Source organism: Amblyomma mixtum, chromosome 4 (genome assembly GCF_055824585.1).
Source record: "Amblyomma mixtum isolate Tamu chromosome 4, ASM5582458v1, whole genome shotgun sequence".
NCBI classification, from domain to species: domain Eukaryota; kingdom Metazoa; phylum Arthropoda; class Arachnida; order Ixodida; family Ixodidae; genus Amblyomma; species Amblyomma mixtum.
In genome coordinates this window covers 93641041-93663784 of record NC_143015.1, presented here as the reverse complement: position 1 = coordinate 93663784, position 22744 = coordinate 93641041, and the positions used below count along the sequence as shown (strand labels likewise).

The following is a 22744-nucleotide window of genomic DNA, read 5'->3' as shown; positions in this document are numbered from 1 at the left end:
GCTTGTTTGCACTCGTTTTTATAACTTTCTTTCCTTTTTCATTATGCCTGATGGCAAACAGCTCGAATAAAAAAAAAATAAACTGATGATGATGATGCACAACACACTCGCTGCGCATGTTGGAGAGCGTCGCCTTCATCAACTTCTATTTCCTCCGTCCCACGGCACTGCCTGCTCACCGTCGTCTTCTACGTAGCACAAATCCGTGCTTTACTGTGATTAGAATGTAGTAAACATTCTCTAGTTTTTTTGTGACATCTCCCATCCAATTATCTGACCATTCCTGTAAGTTAACTCTGAACCTCGTTCCCAGCCTAATGGTCTCTTCTGATTTTATCGAGCGGCCATATCATTTGGTTTTAGAAAGCAAGTTTTTGACTAAGTTTATTTTCTGGCAGTTCGCTGTTCTTACGAGAACTTATTCTTTGTTTCACGTAAAATTCTTACAAACGATTAATACCTATGCTGTTTTCAAGTCTATTGTATCGCTCTCTCTACTCTAATTGTATTCGTCATGGTGTGCTGAGACGAGTACGTAAAATACCAATTTCGCCTTGAACTAGAACGTTGTTCTTTAAACTTCACGCCGAAGTCCTACCTGTGAAAGTGTGGCTTCACAAAAAAAAATATTTTGCTTCTTCTGTTATTTGTAGCCTATGGGATGCTCCTGAAACCATCGAACACTGCTTTACTGGCTACAAAATCGCGATATTATTTTGGGGCATTCTACAAAGGACAGTGAAGAAGGACTTTGTTTTGAATTCTCATAGTGTGCGTTACCTAATGGCCACCCAACATGACCACGAACCCTCTGACTTGATTTTCCAGCTCGGACTGCACATCCTGTGGAAAACGTGCATGTTGGAGTGGCATGCTGAGCCTGTCGTCTTCTCCAGCACAGATTTAGGCCAGATGGTGCGCCAGCTGAAATACACTTACGAAGAGAGTGACTATCAACCGGACTGGTTGCCGTTATTGATGTCTCGCCTATGCTTGCCACCGTTTTAGTTAAGTTTTGTTAAGAAGTGTGTTTAGTTATGTGGTGTTGTGCTTTCATTCAACTTGCTCGGCTACTGGCTGATTACTTTGTAAATAATGTATATAGCCCTTTCCTGCATATAAACGCGTATACTAAATACCATACTGAAATGAAAGAAAACATTCGTGACGTTTGCGTTGCGTGCCCGCTTGGCACACAGGGGGCCCTGGTGGGAACCTCAATGTCAGAAATTTTCGAATGGTCATTTTCGTGCGGACATGCTCTGATGACACCCTCTGCCGACAGACAAGAAGTTCGTTCGCATTAATAGAAAACGTTAGCAGAGAACTCCCCGTGCGGTAGGTTTCATTTCTACCGAATGCTCCGTGTTTTCGCACTTACAAGCTGTACGTTCATGAAATTTTGGGCTTGGAAGGTGCTTATTTGAGGCGTAATAAATTCTACGATGACGCAGAGAACTGCTGAGACCAGAATCCGGGAACGAGGCCTCCGCTACGCTCATCCTACTGCTCGTCGCAAGCTGCGTAGCAGAGTTCGTCCTGGTGTGCGTGGAAGTCGAACACTCGAACAACTTCGGCGTGCGGGTCAACTCCTTGTGCCAAGCTGCGGTCTTCACGAAGGTACGCGGCGAAGATGATGTAAGATTTTCACAGAACAATTGCAACTAAGGCCGAAGAGTGCCGACCACAAGAATAAATGGCGAGCGAACGTCTCCGAAAATGTAAAACCAAATATGACAATAAAAGCACGCTAAACGCTGGGTGCCCATAGCCCATTCTAGAAAACGGCGACTACGACCCCGCCAGGACATTTCATGCAGTTATGATGACTGTGCTCCAGTAATCATAGACAATAAAGAAGCTGCCGAAGTCACTAGAAGGTGACCTAACGAATGGGCCAACGATGTTATGGTGGCTGATTCAACAGATTTCAGTTTATCACATGTGAGTCAACAGACGGGTAATAAATTCTTTCCTTGGGGACCAAACAGCATAACTTTCAACACTTGAACAATGCGAAGAAGGGAGGCAGAGCCTCAGAGTGTTCAGCCAAATTTTTGATAAGAGAACGCTTCTTCGTCGAAGACAAGTAATCTTGTCGGAGCATTCAATAAACACCTTGAGGTTCCTTCCTACTTTGTTTACTTTGTTTTGCTTTGACAAGCAACGCGCCTGTCTGCCTTCTTTCTACCATCAACACCTGAAGACCGACATAGCATGGCGTATGTGCAAGGCTTAAAGTTGATAGTGATTAGAGGCAGTGGGAAGATGGCACAAGCAGGGATTTTCCTGAGCTGTTTCAAAACTAAACGTTTCCATTCAGCGTGCTTGAATGCCTGTACGCCTGGCTCGCTATGTAGACCTTTACGAACAAGAATTCGTTAGCACCTCTTGTGTCAGCAGTGTGGCTAACACGGGATAGAGAACGCCACCGGGGCTAGAACGATTCAGATTAAGAGTACAATGTTAACAACTACTCTGGATATGCAGTGGGAGAATGGCTGATTGAAATCCAGGATAGGTGAAGGTTCTTGGCATAGGCCGTTGTCCCCCACTGGAGTCAGTTCTTCTGGTGCCTTGATGACAGATATGAAAATTGTACGCATTTGGGGACGCTGGGAATGCTTCGCTAAGTACGTCTATCACGCGAGGCAATAAAGGTGCCCACGTGGTCTCGCAGAGGTGCTGTTTTTCATCCTGAGTTGGGGTATGAGTGTATTTAAAGCTAGAAACCGCAATGGTATGCAGTAATGTTAGAGCATTAAAATCTTAACTAAAGGGATTCTAAATTGAAGAACCGTCAAAGAGGTTCTTTGTGATACATGTACGGTTGAAGGGCAAGTCGTACTATACAGAGGGAGGGAAGGTTAATTATAACATGACAAAGTTTAGCTGCTGTGAAAATGCATTGAACGGACACAAACACCCACTTCAAAAACTGCCAACGTGAATGGAAATTCCACTCTACGAGGCTAGGTCGCAAAAAATGTTGAGCAACGAACTTGAAATTTAACGCAAGGATGACAGATTTCGCATTATAAAAACATTACAGGTACTGCTCCGAGCATTAATAGTGCAACACTGTGTCTCATTTGATTTTTCAAGTAAATGTTTCCATACTAGCCGCAGAATGAGTCTCTTGTGCTTAATTGCTTCATTTTAATCAATCCCATTAATCAATCCCATAAGCGTATCTGCATATGTATCAGATATGTTTTGTAGTTATGTCTTTTTTCAGAATTGTAGTGTTGTTAGAGCCATTCGTGAAAAAGTGAAAGGTTTGATATATGTGTGTTCTGATTTTTAGCAGAATTGTAGTGCTAAGGCCGTTCGTAGGAGGCTCAAAAGTCATCAATATACATGCGTCCTGTCTAAATGAATCTTTACGTTATGGTATACAATGTAAAATATCTAGCTGACAACACATAAAGATTGTTTAAATAAGAATACAAATGCCTTTATTACCTATTGATTCACTATTTTAGTGATCATGCTTCTTCGATGCTCACTCTTAGTTTACCAGCCGAGTACACGAGAGCCGCCTGTAAGGGCTGATGGAAGGAACTTACATGTCGCTTTCATGCTCGATTTTGCCTTTGGCTGTACGAAAGCCACCTTAACTGCTTGAAGCGAACAAACTGAGTATCGCTTTCAGATGCTGCGGATGAGTCCATCTGCACTGTCCGCGTACCCAGCGGGTCGCCTGGTCTCCGTGATGGCCGTCGACTGTACTCGGCTCTCGGTGGCAGCCTCGTCCGTGCCCAGGGTCCTGGTCGGTCTCCTGTGCACGCCCATTGTGCACTACGCGCTGTCTGTACGCGCCGGAGTCCTGCCCGTGCTGTGCTGCGTGGCGTGGCAGCTGTGCACGTTCCTGCTGCTGGTGCCGCAGGCGCTGCTGCAGGGGAAGCTGTGGGTGAGCACACGTGTCTCTGCACTGGAAAGAGAAAGGAAGAACGGGAAAGAAAACTGTCGCGCCGACAGCAAAGGGAAGCAAAACGAAATACAGCAGGGCCGAAGGGATTGCTGGCCAGCTATGATACACAAACACTGACGTAATTAATCCCTCATTTTTTAAAAGCATACCCATCTTTCCTTGACGTTGTGTGTCCCAGGAAAGGCCCCCAAAAGGTTACTACTTAATTTCTCGGGCCTAGTTTAACGCACTGGATCCCTCTTTGTTGTTGTATAGCATAAGGTGGCCATATCGGTCATGTGTGCAATATTCATGCTGCGCGCGCAACTGTCCTGCTAGTTTTCTGTTTTGATGTATGCAGTGCGCTGAAATGAAGAAAAGCAGCGGATGCATGTACGCTCCATTTGTTGACAAAGCTGCGCTACCGCACTGGCATATGAAGATGGCCACTTGATCCCAATATTGTACTTTTTCTTCAGTTATACTAAACTTGAAAAATGAAGCAACAGAAACGTAACGCAGGCTGAAAGTAGAGGCACCGTGGGCAAATATTTCAACGACTATAACAGCATATATATTAGAGCAGAAGCTAGTAAAGAACTCTGCAGACCAAAAGGCAAGAAAAGGAAAGACAAGGCGTCGGCTGCACATAAGTGGCTTCCGGACAAGGCTTTTCTGCAAGTTGAAACCACCCGCTCAGGTAAAGGCCGGCAAGTGTCACGGAGCAATCGCGCCAGCAATGAACAAAGCATAAAAAATTTGATTTTAGTTCTGCTAGGCAGGGACTCAAATCTACTTAAATCAGTATACCTTAACGATGTTGCCAGCCGAAATTTTCCAGGGATGAAATAGAGCGCTACAACCTTAAGTTCCACACAACCTGCTGTCCTAAGTCGTCAAAGCATAACAACTTGGCGTTCTCGCTGAAAACAGTGACCGCAGAGTTACAATAGAAAATCCAAAAAAAAAAAGCAAGCGATGCTTTGGTGAAAATGTGCGCGCAGCTGTAGAAATTTTATACCACGATATAGCGTTCTCGCTACCACTTTATTCATTAAAATCTTTTGTTCCGCCCGAGGAAATGTCAGGCAAAACAAGCCACTCAGTAGCATCCTGCCGTCACTCCGCTAGGAAATCGGGAAGCTGTAATCAATGCTTACATATCCGATAAAATATTGAACGAGTAAACAGCGATTTTATCTTGGGTTGCAAAAAATCCTTAAAGAAATGGCGAAAACTTTCGAAATGTCTAGAGCAAAAAAGGTTTACAACAGACGCACGATGTCAGCGCGCGCATGCACGCGCGCGCAAAGAAAAAAACATTGGCCACAGCTTTCCCGACTGGAAACGCACACCAACGCCATAATCTTAGCTCACGCCGCACACACCAACCTTGTAGATACTGAACATGCGTAAGAGGTGCAGTATCAGTATCGTTAAAACCCAAACAGAGCTCCTAGTGTGAAGTTCTAACGCCGATTATTTAAATGGTCGTTTATTTCTACAGTAATAGATTAATATCTGCACTCAGAAAGAAATGTATCTTGGCGAGCAAAGTAGCAGTATTTTACATTCTAGTCATTGAAAACCATAACTGTCCGAGGGAAACTTCTCGTTGTGGCTTGCGGCACCAGCAGTTGTATTCTATATATTTATGAAAATAATTGGTAGTGCAGTTCTCTTTCTGGAGAAAAAAATTGGCTGTTTCGTTTTTGTTCATGTCACAATTAACAGATTCACTACAGATACAATGTTCTAGATCGCAAACGGACCAATGTCATTTTGCTTTTGCATCTATGTTGTGCTTTTACGACATGGAAATGCTTGATAAATATTGTGCCGGGATCTTGGTCATTCCGTCCTTTCTGGGTGAACCTGGGGAGAAACATTGCTTGATGCGTTGTTTTGTGTATCTATCCTGTTCATGCAGAATGTGTTTGTATGGATTACTAAAAGAGCTACGATTGTTGATCGGGCCTGCTGACTTTTTCTTTAGCATGAGACAGCAGAACTGCGCTTATCGGGCGAGTTGTTCTTCGATAAAAGAAATGGTCATCGCGAAACACAAAAAATCATACAGTAAAAGCAGAAAGGACGAAGCACAAACGGTTTGCAAAAGGTTATTTGAAACAGAGCACTTATTTTGCCATCGAATCTCACCATAACAAAACGATTTATGACAAAACAATAGATATAACGGAGGAATAGCCATTCTCCTTGCAAGGTCCCATAGAAATACGTGTATTTTATATCTGTTCTTTACAGGGAAAAATTTCCCTACAGTGGCATTTAACAAATGTCCGGTGAACCAAACCTGCCATTTCGGGCTAAGTGTATTGTCCATTTGTAACTGCGCGGGACACTCCCGTGCCGATTCGACGTGGCAAACTGAATTCCCAGCAGACGTCTTCCTCTGTCGAGCACCGCACAAAACACGTGGACAACTTATCCGCTCTACGTGCGGCGCTGAAGCATTTGGCTGAACAATTTGTAAGCGTTTGCCCGTGGTTTGTCTCTGGCGCGCCTTTTTTCGCCTAAAAGTGGGTAGGCGGATCACCTGTTATCCTACACTGCGCGGTGCCCGTAACCCGCTGCGCCATGCTCTGCCTCGACAGAGTTGCCAAGATCACTGGAGCTCCTTCGTTTTCTAAGCTCCTCGATGCACACGGCCCACAACGATGGCGCTCTGCATTTGTGGTTCCATGTGCATTTTAGCTTCCGTTGTGGCAGCGTGGTCACGTGGTTTAAATCTTTGCAGTGCGTTTGGTGTGTTTTATGGCACCCACGTCCTGTTCTTCTTCCAGTCCTAGAATGTTTTTCCGGCAGCATATTTCCTTGCTGTAGCTTTTGTCAAAATTACCCGAAAAAGGTATCTAGAAAAACAAAAACGTAGTTCTGCGATAATGACATCGATATTTTTCGTTGTTGCAGTCGTGGATTACATTAGCTTTATTTTCCGGAGATTGGTTGAGGCTTTCACGTGGAAGTTTGCTTTTGTTTCTCGATCCTCTTCCGTTGGTTTTGAATTCGTTGATATTTTTGTTGTCCATGTGTCAGACCGATGTCTATGGCGTTCATTTGCTTCATTCGAATTATGATTTTAATGTTTGTTTTTTATTGTTCCTCGCCCACTCTGCTTGACCCATACCATTAGATAACTATTTTGAGGCATTTCCCTAAATCCAACAAGATGTTTCATTCTCTTGTGATATAGATTTTTACTTGGTATAGTACAGTCATGTGCTGTCGCGGCAGAATTGTCCCTATCTTACACAAGACTGCAATACTACACAACGTCCTGCTGTAATTTCTATGAATTTTATTCTCAGGCTCCAAACACTGCAGGAAAATCTGTAGCGAGGGCCGCGGAGTTTTTCGCTTGCTTTTTTTTGTAACGGATATACTTTAACGTTTAAGAACATTTATGGAAATAGAACAAACGCTTGCTGACAAGCGTTTTCGCCTGCTAGGACAAGGCTTTCGTTTATTTAATCCTATATGTCATGTCAATTTTCCATAGTGCCCACACAGAGCTCATTAATGCCAAAAAAAAACCTGTTGGCTTTGTCTCGTCATTCGTGTCGTTTTCACTAAAAGAGTAACATTTTTTTGGTTCTTGCCAAAAGAAAAAATATATTCAATATATATTTGCAGCGATGTACTTTGAGGCTACTTTTGCTCATTGAATGGTTAAAGAAAGCGCTACCTCGACTGTCCCAGCATGAGGTACGAGAAGGGAATACTCGCATTGCGCTTTCACGCCTCGTAGAATAAAAAATATGGCACTTCAATTCTTCAGTCCCGGGAGGCAGAAGTCGCTGCAATGAGCACATCGCGCCGAAAGGCGAAGCTGAAGCCATAAGGGTTCGTGAAACAACGTAAGTGCCTTCAGCCGAACTTAACATCATGTAAAATTTGGTTCTTGATTCAGCCGCACGCTGAAGGAATTTCCAGTTTGCCAACATGCAGCTAAACAGGCTGACTATATCTTCGTCACTTACTTCTCTGACCAGTTTTTACACGCTCTCTTTTGGAATTGGAATGAAAACGCTTATTTCTTCAAAATGCAGACGGTCCGCGCTAGATAGTCCGCGCCCATGGCTAGCGGCGACCTTAGCGGCCCACTCGGTGGCCAAGGCTTGAATGACCGGGTCCGAGCTGACCACAACAGCCTGCCATTGCTCAAGAAAAAGAATTTGTACTAAATCCTCCGGTGGAGGTTATATACATTGGCATAAAATGTGGTCATACGAGGCTGTTGCGCCACAGAACCTGTACTCCGGGTTAAAATCATCCGGATATATTTCTGTCAATTGATAAGGGCTAAGAAAAAATCTCGTTTGGAGTCTCCTCCAGGCGGTCTCTTGCGCCTTAACCTACAGTTTGTCAGGTGGCGGAAGCTTTTCGCTTCCGCCACCGACAGCTTCCTGCTCGTTGGAGCTGTAGCCGCACTTGGTGCCGATCGGACCAAGCCACCTGTTCCATAGACCTAGCGTTCATGACGTGAAACACCATGTTGCAGCATAAACACGATTGCTTCTAGCGCCGCCGCCAAAACTTGTCCGCCCGCCAGAGCCCTACAACTGCCAGTGTGCACCGCGGTATAACGGGGGCGTAACGCAACTGATGAGAAACTGGTGCATGGTTTTGTCTTTATCACTCCTGAAAGCACCAGTGACACCTAATACACACATTGCTCGCTGGATGTATCAGCAATAAAATGACATCCAGGGAGACCAAAGCTTGCTGTGCAAAAGAAAAAATCGCAAAAGAAATCGTAACGGAACTCTGTGCTCGGCTCCTTTTGCTGTGCCTGCTCAATCCAGGCGCGCGTCAGCAAGTCCCACAGTGCCCGACTGGAGAAGACAACCGACCTACTGTCCTCCGTGCGACTGGTGAAGCTGTACGCGTGGGAGGACACCTTAGCGGACCTCATCTCGCGGTTGAGAAGCCGCGAGGTGAAGGATCAGTTCGCCGCCAACCTGGCGGACGGAATTGTGGATTCTCTCTTCGTCTCATGCAGCGGGGTGGTGAGAAACTTGATGCATGTTCGACGTGTCCACTCTCATGTTCACCGGTGTTCTACATTTTTTAATTGAGAGAGATACTACGCTGTAAACAGAAAGGAGTTAAACTGGCGTATGCCGCCCCCTAGACACTCTCTTTGATAAAAGGAAATTCGTTACATGATGGCTGACTCCTTTTTTTTTTGCTCCCATATAGGCGTATTTGTGTTGAGAGTGCATATGGCGTATATCAGGACTGCCCATAAATATTAGTGGCGCCTATTGCAGTTCAAGAGGCTGATCATATGCTTCGGCTCTTACTCAATTCCGTCTGCACACGTGAGGAGGTCTGCCATGGCGACTGTGAGTCGAACTTCCTTCAGAAGTCTGATCCTTCGGACTTTTGTTCCCGGAACCTCGTACAAGATGGAGAGCGACAAAACATTTCTAAAGTGCATATCCTGTCGTTCCTTGTTTGTGGTGTCGTTTTGCTGAGCTCCACAATGTACAAGATATGCACCAACTTGCCGCGCAAAGGGTTTTGACTTGGGTCCCCGCATTCAAGTGGAGTGTGCCCTCTTTTGAGCTTTGTAGTGATCATATTCCTGGTGCCTCAGAGTTTAAAATATTGCAATAATGAATTATTTTATTGCTTGTAAATAAATAAATCTGTTAATAAACTACTCCCTGAGCGCATTAAAGCATTCATTTACCATTGCCAGGCAAAGCTAACGAAACGGTCTGACCGCTAGAAGAGGGAGCCATATGAAAAGTAATCAAAACAAAGAAGAAATGAAGGAAAACAACATAGAAATGTAGCGTGAGAGTGAAACGTCTAAAAAAAGATACATGCAAGCAACTGTGAAAATCACAGTATTGTCACAGATGGGTCCTTAATCACACAGGCTAGGCACAGGCCGCAAACAGAGAAGCAGAGTCCCAGCTCCGAGAGCAGGCGAGTTCCTCACTTCTTCGTCCTTTCGGCGCCGCCCGGGGACACCTGGCGGCATTATCCCCCCTCCCCCAAAAAAGAAAGCAAAAACGTGGGCGCACATTGAGTGAACGGGAGGAAGTAAGCAAGTGAACAAACGGTCACATGCCGCTCAACGGCTGCAGGTACAAATAAAAAGAACACGCGGAAGAGGCTACGTCCCTTACTGCGTACATTAAGGCTTCATGCGCAGTACGTGCACGACCTCAGGCTGTGGTCGACGGCGCGAACTCGGTAGAGTGCCATCGGGGAGGACTTCATACGTCACATCCGTGATACGGCGCAACACTCTGTACGGTCCAAAGTAGCGGCTCAGGAGCTTCTCCGACAGGCCTGGGCGACGTACTGGGGTCCATACCCACACTTTGTCGTCGGGGTGGTACTCTACGTGTCGATGCCGTTGGTTGTAGCGTTGTGCATCCGTGGCCTGCTGCCGTCGGATGTGCATACGGGCCAGTTGCCGGGCTTCCTCTGCGTGCCGGGTAAACTCCTCGGCGTCCGACGTGAGCTCCTGGTCGTCAGGGGCGCACGGAAGCATGGCGTCGAGCATGGTCTGTACGTCATACCCGTAGACGAGGCGAAACGGCGTAAAGCGAGTCGTTTCCAGAAGCACCGTGTTATAGGCAAACGTCACGTATGAGAGGATCTCGTCCCAGGTCTTGTGCTGTACATCGACGTACATGGCGAGCATGTCCGCTAAGGTTTTGTTGAGGCGCTCCGTGAGCCCGTTTGACTGCGGGTGGTATGCAGTAGACTTGCGGTGGGTCGTGTGACTCAGCTGGAACACCTCGTGCATGAGCTGTGCAGTAAACGCAGTGCCTCTGTCGGTGATACGGAAGACGGGGCGCCGTGTCGTAAAACGATGTGGTGTATGAAGAAATGCGCGATTTCCGAGGATGTATACTGGGCGGCACCGCCTTGGTTTCCGCATAGCGCGTCAAATAATCAGTCGCAACTATAATCCACTTATTGCCAGATGCTGATACAGGAAATGGGCCCAGAAGATCAATGCCGACTTGGTCAAAAGGTGTGCGAGGTGGTTCAATTGGATGGAGCAAACCTGCAGGCCAAGTTCACGATATGGGCACCGCCGGAACAGGTGACTGGGCTCCCCACAATGGAAACACAAACGTCGTCAGTCTGGGCCACGCCAGACGTCCGCTCTGCGCAGGGATCGTTGGTCACTCGGGATGTGCTGCACTGGCTGCACGGAGGGTAGCGGGACGTCATGATGGGCTTGAACAAACGCCGTTGCATTTGGGGCAGGGCGTCGTAAAGCGTCAGCATACGTCGGGCGGCAGTAGTCCGTCTGGATAGGCTGTGTAAATGCCACTGGATTCGGGGCAGGGCGTCGCAGAGCTTCGGCGTACGTCGGGCGGTAGTAATCTGGCTGTACTGGCTGTGGTTCGCAGCGTAGTAACTGTGGCCTGATAGCCTGCTGCACCTCGTCGCGGATAACGCCCATAAAGGAGCTGGCCGTGGTCTGCGACGTACCACAGATCTTCTGCAGCTCCTCACGGACGACAGTGCGGATCATGTCACGGAGGAAGTCGGTATTGGTGTTGAACGCCGGGAGAGGCTCCGTAACAGAAGCAGCAAGGACTGGCCGGTCGTACGCGGTGGAACGCTGCCGGAGAACCTGCTCCATCGTGACAGCCTCTGCTAGAAACTCGGCAACAGTGCTTGGGGGGTTGCGCCCGAGGCCGGCGAAAAGCTGTTCTTTCACACCACGCATTAGGTGGCGCAGCTTTTTGGCTTCCGACATGGCTGGGTCAGCCCGTCGGAAGAGACGCGTCATGTCTTCGACGTACATGGTAACCGTTTCATTGGGCATCTGCATGCGGGACTGCAGGGCGCGTTCAGCTCGCTCCCGACGATCAGCGCTGACATACGCGGCGAGCAATTGACATCTGAACTCATGCCATGACAAAAGAGCGTCCTCACGGTTTTCGTACCACGTCCGAGCACCGTCCTCCAAGCTGAAGAAAACGTTCCTCAGTTTGGCGGCGTCATCCCACTGGTTAAATGCAGCGACACGTTCAAACTGGAGGAGCCAATCTTCCACGTCCTACAGCTAAGTCCCGTGAAAGGATTTTGGTAGCCGTGGGTTGTGGAGGGTGTAGTACGCGGCGCCTTGCATGCTGGTTGAGGGGCAAGCGCCGAGGTAGTTTCAAATGGCCTGTGCTCAGGAGGCAGCCGGCCAGGTGTCGAGGTAGTCTCCAACAGTCTATGCTCAGGGGGCAGTCCTAGATTGCCGCGACTGACCCGATGCACTGGCGTGTCGATAGGGAGAGGTCTGGGGTCCTCGGTGTTAGCAGGGGTGTGCGACATATTCCAGGGCGATGTACCCAGTGCACTCCACCACAAATGTCACAGATGGGTCCTTAATCACACAGGCTAGGCACAGGCCGCAAACAGAGAAGCAGAGTCCCAGCTCCGAGATGATGATGATGATGATGTCCTCAGGCTGAATGGCACATACCCACGGCGGGGTATTGGCCAGGGTGCATAGCGGATACAAACACACTCATGTACAGGGAATGGAGTATATTTAAATTTAAAATTTGGGACGCAGAGCTAGAATTTGTACAAAACAAAAAATACGAAGAAATAAAAGTTGTGAATTCACATTCTAGCAGAGGAATCTACCAGATTAAATTATATAATCGTGAATAGAATCGAATGCTGGTTTCAGGGCGCACGCGAGTTCCTCACTTCTTCGTCCTTTCGGCGCCGCCCGGGGACACCTGGCGGCAGTATAGAACACTGTAGCAAGACAAAGAAAAGAACACTACCCGCGTGTCGTGCAAGGAAAGCATGGAGGCCACAGCAATAAAAATGTAAAAAAAGAAAACACAATTTTCAGGGATATGAATGACTTTCTTGTAGAAACAACTGCGAGCTGTCTTTCCGGAGAATGTTAGTGCTATTTAAATGTACGTCTTCTAGGTTAAAATACGTTTTCTCCGGTGCAATTGTAAACGATGACGGGCCGCAGACTTCAGGCAAGACGGCTTAGGTAACAGTGGTTAACTAAAGTGCAATTAGTATTTTTTATTCTTTGCAGTTAGGTGCCGTACTCTAATTATGGATTTTCAGCTATTCGTTGGTGACAGCTGTACAGGTCTCTGATGAATGACGTTGCATTGTGCTAAGGGAGCTAAAGTGCGCCAAAGAAAGGTTCTTTAATTATATTTCAGAAGGTTTTACAAGAATGGTTGACATCAGTGTTTACATTTCTGAAAATGGCATTGGCAGTCCTCCTTCACGATGACCGAGGTGTGAGCCGCGCCATTAGAGACCGATGGCATAATCAAAACATTCTCGCTTCCTTCCTGTAACCTGCAAAGGAATTCTGACGACAGCCAAAAGAGTGCACGCGCTGCTGTACACACATTATAGAGTCAAAGTGCTCGAACACATACTCCAGAAGTATGTAAAATTGGTTGCGGTATTCCACAGGCAAATGACAACTCTACTGCACCGCTGATTATATAGTAAGTCGACATACGTAGGTCGTTTAGAATTATCTCAACAAACGCTATTCGATTCATTGTGGTTGGTTTTCTGTCATCGTTATGCATGTGCACACATAGGTCACTACCGCCATGGCACCATCTTATGCGGCATTCTGCTGCTGAGGACAAGGACGCGTGCGGCATGGAAGTCTGCCTTCCCTCTTGCGTGGCTCTAGAGTGCTGATCATGACGACACCAGAAGAATTTGCGGCGGCGTTTCGTCAGAGTCAAAATGGAAAAAAAACCCTGTCTGCTTTCCTATGTCAGTGCAAATAAAGGGCCCCAAGCGGCGAGAATTATTAGCAGCCTCCCACTGAGGCATATCTTCTTTTTTTTTCAGGGCCTGTTTTAGACTTTCCTTGGCTGCTGAGCTAGAGGACGCGAGATCCTGTCTGCGGCGGTCGCATCTCAATTTCAACAATGGCGAAGTACTAAAGGGACCCTTTTGTTGTAAAAATTAAGCGTCCGCTTCGGCGGACGCGGTTGTTGCTGCGACGCGCGTCTTTTCTCTTCTTTTTCTCTTTCCTCTGATCCTTTAACTCTCCTCTATATGCACGTGGCAGCGGTGGTGGATCGGCTTGAGACAGTAGGCTGGCCCGTGCAATTTCCTTTTTATCCTTCTCTCAGTCGCAACAACAACGCAACAACAACAAAAAATCACAGAGAGAGAGAGAGAGAAAGGAAGAGAGAGACAGAAATGAATTTTAATGAGAGGGTTACGGGTTTACGATGCAAAGACGCCCTGAGGCTAGCGAATGCATTCGTAACCAGTCGGATGCTCTACTCGACGCTTGCAGGAGTGCGACTCCACTTGCAGGAGTGCAACGAGAAGAACCTAGAGCTGATCTTTCGAAAAACCAATAAGGATGCCCTCGATCCCCCCATAACGGCTTACAATCAGCGGCTCATCGATCTCGGGATAACCAACACCTGTGCGGAGCTAAGCCAGGCTCACTTAAATAACCAATACTTGCGGCTGAAAAAACCGTCAGCTGGCAAAAGCCGCATAGACCGCCCGCACATTGCCTACAAAGCACAAGCAGAGGAAATGACCAAGGTTCCAGAGGACTGGCGCCAAGCGCTAGGTCCAGGCTTTGCCGCAAAAAGTGAGAAAGGAGACTCACTAGGGCCGTCGAACCACGCGCGCGACGACCGTTAACGACCGCTGCGGCTCTCTCTACGGAGTCTTCTATACGGATGTTGCTTGTCCACACCACGGGGGATGCTATACGACCGCATTAATCCACCAAAACACGTACGTTCAGGGACTCATTTTTCGTGCCCCAAACATTACACACGCGGAGGAGGTCGCCATAGCACTCGCCGCTGCAGAACCAGACTCTTCGGTTATCATTACCGACTCCCGGGGAGCCTGCCGGAGTCTAGAACATGGACGCAACTCTCAATGCGCCGCCAAAAACTTTACATAGATGCGAGTACCGGGATCGCCCGGATACACATGACATCTGCTGGACCTAAGAACATGCGAGATTTGAAGAAAACAAGGATGCAGGCTCCTCAGCCCGCGTGCTCAACCATCGGGCACCGCACGGGCACTCGCCGCCTTGGTATCAGAACCTAACCCAGCTATCACTTACAAATACATTGTTCAATTATATTAAACCTGGCACAGCTGTCTTCATCCCCCTGCGAAAGGGCCAATTAAAAGCTAGGTGCGATGGCTCCTTCGCTTATATACCAACAAGGTACTGTGCCCGGCGGTGCTGCAATATTTTATCCGGCTTTTAACAGGGAGTGCCCGCATTGTGGGTGCGCGTTCTCGGACGTGTACCACATGGTATGGGCATGCCCCTCCAACCCCGTTTACCCCCCTTTCCCCTCACCTACCCGAGAGAGCTGAGAGGCTGCATTGCTCGGCTGCTACCTTACGAGATCCAACGACCTCTCGTGGCTAGGGCCCGAGCAGCCGCGGTAGACACAGGGGTTCCGGACTGGTGACCCCTCTCAGAATTTGTAAAGTTAGTTTTTTATGGGGTTGGATAGATGGATGGAAACAACTTTAGTACACAAAACAAAAATCTTCCAGGGTGGTCCCCTACTGGTCCAGGAGTCCACGGGCTTGTGCTTCACGTAAAGCCCGATCCACCAGTCATTTCTGGCCGGCGAGTTGAGCGGTCCGTAAAGCAGCCTCCCTTGGAAAGCAGCAAGGGCCTTTGCCAGTGGCGCTAGGGCAATGTTAAAAAGTAAGGGTGACAGAATCGCCCCTTGTGGGGTACCCCGGTTAGGCAGGGGGAAAGGCTGGGAGGCAATATCCCCAAGGTGGAGTCCTGCCGTGCGTCCCTGAAGGAAGGCCCGAATATATTGCCATATGCGGGTGCCGCATCCCGTGGCGGCTAATGGCGTGAGGATATGGTGGTGGTGGTGAAAACTTGATTTACAACTGGGGACATGGACACACAGGTCCGTGGGTCCCCGCACGGCCCCACTGCACTCAAACGTTCATGTCCCGGAGGCTCATGACGCTGGCAGCCCGGCCGGTGGCGATGGGTTACTTGGCCGGGTCCTCAGAACGCAGTAGGGTCTCCCAAGCCTCCCAAGTGGTAAGGTGCTCCAGGCCCCGCGGGTGAGAATCCGCCGGACAGAGGAAAAGAATATGGTCTAGAGTCGCTTTGGGGTGGTGACAGAGGGTACAGGAGGGGTTTGTGTGGACCTGGTGATAGCGCGAGCGTATATAAAGGGAGGGTGAGGTGCGTGTTTGAAGCCGCCTCCAAAGTGTCTGATGATAATAGTCAAGGGAGGGATGGGGTGGAGGGTAGAGCCGACGCTCAGCTTTGCAGGCCTGCGTCATTTCACTGAGGTAGTGCATGCGCTCCCGCGAGAACCCCAGGTCGGAGGCCGCCGGTGCCCGGTTGAGAGTACCTCGGGCTAAAGCGTTGGCGGCCTCGTTTCCGGGATTCCCGGAGTGGGCAGGCACCCATATCAACTGCATGTGGCGGGGTGGGTGTGCGGCGAGGGAGTTCAGTATGCGAAATGCAGGGACGTGAACTCTTCCGCGAGCAAAATTTAGTATGGCAGTTTTAGAGTCGGATAGAATATATTGGGCCTCCGTGCGTGCGATGGCGAGGCAATGGCGGCCTCTTCGGCCTCCTCCGAAGTGGCAGTAGGGGTTATGTGAAGGGTGGCAATTGGTTGGAGGGAGGGGTTCGTGATGGCTACAACCGTGTCCTCGTCCGCGCATGCGGCATCCACCCAAACGGCATACGGTTCCGTGCCATAGTGTTTGTGGAGTGCCCGTGCGCGAGCTCTGCGGCGGGGTTCGTGGTAGGTCATGGCGTATTGTGTCGGAAGCCTTATGAATATCCAGTTCCAGTATGGCTCGCGTACTGGCTGTACGGCGCTTGGTGCAAAAGAGGGACTCTTTAAGGGCAAGAAGTACGTCTTGCACCGAGTTGTTTGGGCGGAAGTCGAATTGAACGTCGGAGAGAAAGGCTGTTGTTTCTAGAAACGGTTGCAGGCGATGGGGAATGACATGCTCGAAGAGCTTGCCGACAAAGCTCGTTAAGGAGATGGGGCGCAAATTTTGAAGGGTGAGGGGTTTGCCCGGTTTGGGTGTTAACGTCCCGAAGGGACACAGGCTATGATAGACACTGTAGTGAAGTGCTCCGGAAATTTGGACCACCTGTAGTTCTTTAACGTGCATTGACATCGCAAAGTACACGGACCTCAAGAATTTCGATTCCATAGAAATTTGACCGCCATGGCCGCGATCGAACTCTTGTCATCCGGGTCAGCAGCCGAGCACCATAACTACTGAGCCACCGCGGCGGCTAGAATTTGTAGGTGGCTGCTGAAGGGGGGGGGGGCGCTGCGTCCCCTCTGTGTCGTTTTTTGTTAGCGCCTGGATTTTTGACAATGAACGTATACCAACTAGCTCAGCTTTCTGCCCGGCTGCTGAAGGCCATCCTTACTATCCTCTGTAAATAGAGGAATAAATTTTTCTACCATCCCCACCACCTTTCTCCTTTCTTCTTTCACTCCCTCCTTCATCACTTCCCTTACGGCGCGATTCGGGTGTCCACCGCTATATATGTGACACAGTTACTGCGTGATTTCCTTTCCTCGAAACGAATGTTTTCCTACACCTGCGGCTTCTTTTCTCTCTCCCATCCAGCCTTCCTCCTTCACCGTTTCTCTTACGACGAGGTTGAGGTGTGCAGCGAGCACTGTGCCAGTTACGCCGTCTTACCTTTTCCAAAAGCACCTTTTTATTCATTTATTCATCACGACGAGATTGGGGTGTGTGATTGAGAGTGAGACAACTACACCGCCTTTTCGCTCTGCTATGCTGCCTATCGGGTTCCATCGCCAAGCACAACAAAAATCATACCTATCTTCTCTGTCGTCCCGACGCCATCTTGCCACTCGTGGACACCTTAGCCTCGTTGCCACTTCATCGTTGCATTCGTTAGCCCCAGCACCGATCAGTATGGTTCTTGAATACGGCGGCAAGTTTTGCCTCTTTAGACCTCTGCCTTCTGAAGTCCCGGATGTTCTCTCGCGAACACGCATGCGTCCGTTGGGTTTCCTCAACAATAAATGCTATCACCTTAAAAATAGCGTGCTTCACAGAGCTCATGAGCCAAATCGAGCCGCGGTTGCGCAGGCTATGGGGGGGGGGGGGGGGGGAACCAGTCAAGCTGTCCAGCTTTTTTTCCCTAACCTACCCCATCATGTTGATGGAAATAAAGGCTATTATTATTATTATTATTATTATTATTATTATTATTATGTTGGGAGTTCAGCGTACTTGATTCTGGCGTACAAAATCACAATAGAGTCGCTACTATAACGACGGCACTCCCAAGTGAACGTCCTCACTTCAGTGGTAACAAAAACATTTCAAGTTGTGAAGTGTGGCTTCATTCATCACTTCGTCGGATTTACTGTTTGTTAACTGAAACCACAGAGTTCTGGTGTCAGATGCAGCGTAACTTGCCACAAAATGTTCGGGTTTAGTTTATTTAATTATGGATAATCTTTTACAAAACTCTCTCTTCTCTGCAGATGACCATTACACTGTTCGGCACGCGGGCTTGGTTTTATCCCGACGAACCTCTGACAGCTTCGCTTTCCTTTTCTTGCCTCTACGCGATCTCACTGCTCGACCCTGCGCACATGAACACCGTGCCCGTGCTGAGGCACGTCGTTCTGGTAAGTCGGCATTCCTCGCGCCAGTGCCAAATCTGCTTGTCATCTCGCGCCGATGCCAAGTCGGCTTGTCATCTCGCGAAAGTCGAGCATTTTCATATTACCTAGAGAACTACACTGACCCACGCTCAGCGCGTCTTTTAGGAAGATTTATAGACTCCAATTACTCAGCGATAACATGTTTTTGACGTTCATGTCCAACGCTCTCGGTCAAAAATTTTGAATATTCGAAAATTGTAAGGCGCTATTATAAAAATATTAAAGGTAATACTTAATTCTTTCGATGTGCAGTAAAATATTCCTTTTTAATTTGTTTCCGCAGCTCGCAAGGAGCAGTTAGGATGCGAAATAAAACTATGGGGGAGCTACTTTGGAGACAGAAAATAAGCCAATAGCAAAAAAAATTAAAGCCTGCAGAGGGGAGGTTGTAGTGAAATCTTACGATATATGAAAAAATGGCTGAGGCTTAACTTGGTTAAGCCTGGAGAATACGAAGCATCATCGTGTCGCGTAATTTGGAGGCGCACAACCACAGCGACGGCGCGAGGTGGGCCCCCGTTTCTCCACTGTCGTGACGTCATCAAGTCACGTGGTGTGACGTCATGTATCACGTGATTTGGAGGCGCACAACCACAGCGACGGCGCGAGGTGGGCCCCCGTTTCTCCACTGCCGTGACGTCATCGTGTCACGTGGTGTGACGTCATGTATCACGTGATTTGGAGGCGCACAACCACAGCGACGGCGCGAGGTGGGCCCCCGTTTCTCTACTGTCGTGACGTCATCGTGTCACGTGGTGTGACGTCATGTATCACGTGATTTGGAGGCGCATAACCACGTTGAAGGGCTGAAGTGGTAGCTAAAGTAGTATGCTTCGCATAGGAAGGGAAAACTTTATTTACACTAATGGTTTTTCCTGCGGTTTGGGGGCATCTTCAGAGACGTCTTGGTTCTACCCCCAGGAGCCTTCTCTGTCGAAGTCGTCCGCCTCTAATCAGTGGTCGGTTGCCCTCAGTCCAGGGCTCCGCTGGCCACTGCCGCCCGTTGAGCTCGCTGTACCAGACCTTGTTGGTCTTCGCAGCGGTCGCTGGACAGCAGAGTCTCCCACTGCTCCGCACTCGGGTTTTTTTATTTTGGGGACCACGTCTATGTTTTGGCAGGCCCATGTGATGTGGTATAGTGTAGGTTTTTCGTCGCACCAGGGACATTTGTTCGTGTATATCGTAGGGTGCATTTTGTTTAGTATATGTAGGTTTGGGAAAGAGCCTGTTTGTAATTGTCTCCAAGTGACAGCTTCCTCTCTGCTGAGAGATTTGTGCGGTGGGGGATATCGCATTCTTCTGCCTCTATAGTTTTGTAGTATGGCCGAGTATTCCCTGGGTGCTGGCGCGAGTTCCGCGGTCTCGTCGGAAGCTCGGAAAGTAATGTATCCTCGAGCTATCCTGTCGGCCTCTCGGTTCCCTGCCACCCCCGTGTTCCCCGGTACCCACACAATTTTGTGTCGGATCTTGTCGTTTTGTTCTTCCCGGTTTTTAATTCTGTCACTCGCTGCGAGGAGTATACGGAGCGCGTGACGACCTATCCTGCCATTCATGTAATTTCGGCAGGCTGTTTGAGAGTCCGTAAGTATTGTTAGTGACCGCCCGGTTCTATAGCCCTCCGCCAACGCTAGAGCAACGGCTACTTCCTCGGACTCTGCAGCTGTGCAGCCTCGGAGAGACGCGCTGGTCATTTCACGTAAAGACGAATCGACCACCGCCGCTACAGCGATTTTGGTATCTCCTCCTCTCCAAGACGCGTCTGTATACACGGTCGTGGCTTGAGGAGCGTATGTTTTCTCGATGAATTCGGCCCTCGCTTCTCTTCTGCCTCGATGGAGGTTGGGATCCATGTTTTTTGGTATTGGCGCTACCTTGAGGGTCTTGCAAAGCTCGTCGGGGATTGTTGCCGTCCTCGACATTTCTCGCATCTGCTCGCGGTATCCGAGCCTCTGCAGGAGCGCTCTTCCTGTCGTTGTTTGCAACAACCTGAGTTTTTGCGACTCAAGCTGCGCCTCTCGTAGCTCCTCAAAGGTGTTGTGTAATCCCAGGGCCATGAGTTTTTCTGTAGACGTGTTGCGTGGTAGTCGGAGCGCTGTCTTATACGCTTTGCGTAGCAGGGCATCCGCTTGTTGTATTTTATTTTTGTTGAGGCACTGGTAGGGTAGGCTGTACGTGATTCGACTAACTACTAGGCAAAAAAAACCGTTTCTAATAGGTTCCCACTCAAAAATGGTTTTGTCTAGAATAATTGGGTATGCTTCTTCGGGTGTGACATGAAAACTGAGCACTGGTTTTGAGGAAAGCAAAGGGCGCAGTAACTTTCTTACTTCTTGAGAGACACCTGAGATACGCTGTGAGAGAAGACATGAAGGAGGGAGTTAAATAAGAAATTTGCGCTGTTGTAGAAGGCTGTACAATAATTTCTACCACATGAGGGTCAAATAGCAGATAAAGCCATCTGGCGAAAAAAAGAACACTGAGATGAAACGAAATGCACGGTAATGGTCTTCATGTAGAGGGACAACTGAATCACTGCCACATTGTCAGGGAAGGAATGAAGCAGTTAGATATGAGAAAAGGTTTACGTTTATGGGATTTAAAGTCCCAAAGCGACGCAGGCTATGAGGGACGCCGTGGTGAAGGGCTCCTAAAATTTCAGCCACCTAGGGTTCTTCACTGTGCGCTGACATCGCAAAGCACACCGGCCTCTAGCATTTCACCTCCATTGATGGGAAGCCGCCGTAATTGTCTTAATCTCGGCCGACGCCTGAGCCATGCTGAGGGGAAGGGCGAAAAGAGAGTTAAAGAAGGAACGGAAAATGAAGTGCTGCACTAAAGGCCTCCAGATTAGTTGAAACCACATTGGGTTATTTAACAAACTGCAGACATTGCAACAATACACGGTCCACTTTTGCGTTTTGCCTCAAGGTGGAAAAAGCAAGGCAAGGAAGAGAAACAATACATAGTAGAAAAGGAAAAGATTAAGGGGAGTACTATTATTTGGTAGTTAATGGACGGCGCCTGTCTTCCTTCTCTTACTCCCTTCTTCATCCCTTTACTCAGGGCACGGTTGAGGTGTCCACTGAGAAGCGAGACAGTTACTGCGCCATTTTCTTTTCCTCTAAAAATGGCTGAGGCTTAGCTAAGGCTAAGCCTAGTCAGATGCGAAGCATATTGATGGCTAGGCTTGGTAATACATGGCTTTCCTTGGTTGAATACTTGGTCATTTTAATACAACCACTAGAAGCCTTCGTCGTGGGGGAGCATGGCTAGAGCGGAACGCCGACTAACCCCGAGACGCGCGTTGGGTGAGCGCCTGGATTGCCACGGAAGCCGCGTCCGCCTGCCCGGTGGAGCGAGCGTTTCACCTACACCGAGTGTGAACGCGCGTTCGAAATGCGCGGGAGTGTGACGTCACCATACCACGTGATTCACACGGCGTGCAACCGCAGCGACGGCACAAGTTGGAGCCCCGTCTCTCATCTGTCGTGACGTCATTGTGTCACGTGGTGTGACGTCACCATACCACGTGGTCTGCACGGCGTGCAACCGCAGCGAGGCACAAGTTGCAGCCCCGTCTCTCATCTGTCGTGACGTCATTGTGTCACGTGGTGTGACGTCACCATACCACGTGGTCTGCACGGCGTGCAACCGCAGCGACGGCACAAGTTGGAGCCCCGTCTCTCATCTGTCGTGACGTCATTGTGTCACGTGGTGTGACGTCACCATACCACGTGGTCTGCACGGCGTGCAACCGCAGCGACGGCACAAGTTGGAGCCCCGTCTCTCATCTGTCGTGACGTCATTGTGTCACGTGGTGTGACGTCACTATACCACGTGGTCTGCACGGCGTGCAACCGAAGCGACGGCACGAGTTGGAGCCCCGTCTCTCATCTGTCGTGACGTCATTGTGTCACGTGGTGTGCACGGCGTGTAACCGTCACGAAGGGCTTGGGTTACCTATTGTAATATGCTTCGCATAAAACACTAACCAAACCATACCGCTACCTGGAGTTTCGACGGAACTTCTTCGGTGTCTGCCTTCGTCGTTCGTTGCTTCTAAACACGCGTAACGCAGGCAGTGGCTAATCCTTTGACGAATGCAACG

The 22744-nt window shown here is 48.8% G+C and overlaps 1 protein-coding gene across 1 annotated transcript in view; it reads left to right on the top strand.

The window, feature by feature from the left end:
* Window positions 1–22744, top strand: part of LOC149347454 (uncharacterized) — a 92085-nt gene that overhangs the window by 2968 nt on the left and 66373 nt on the right. The window contains exons 2-5 of the mRNA XM_089541582.1: window positions 1455–1620; window positions 3656–3913; window positions 8740–8943; window positions 18454–18600. Coding sequence (XP_089397708.1) covers window positions 1455–1620; window positions 3656–3913; window positions 8740–8943; window positions 18454–18600 — 775 coding nt within the window. The remainder of the gene's footprint in view (window positions 1–1454; window positions 1621–3655; window positions 3914–8739; window positions 8944–18453; window positions 18601–22744) is intronic.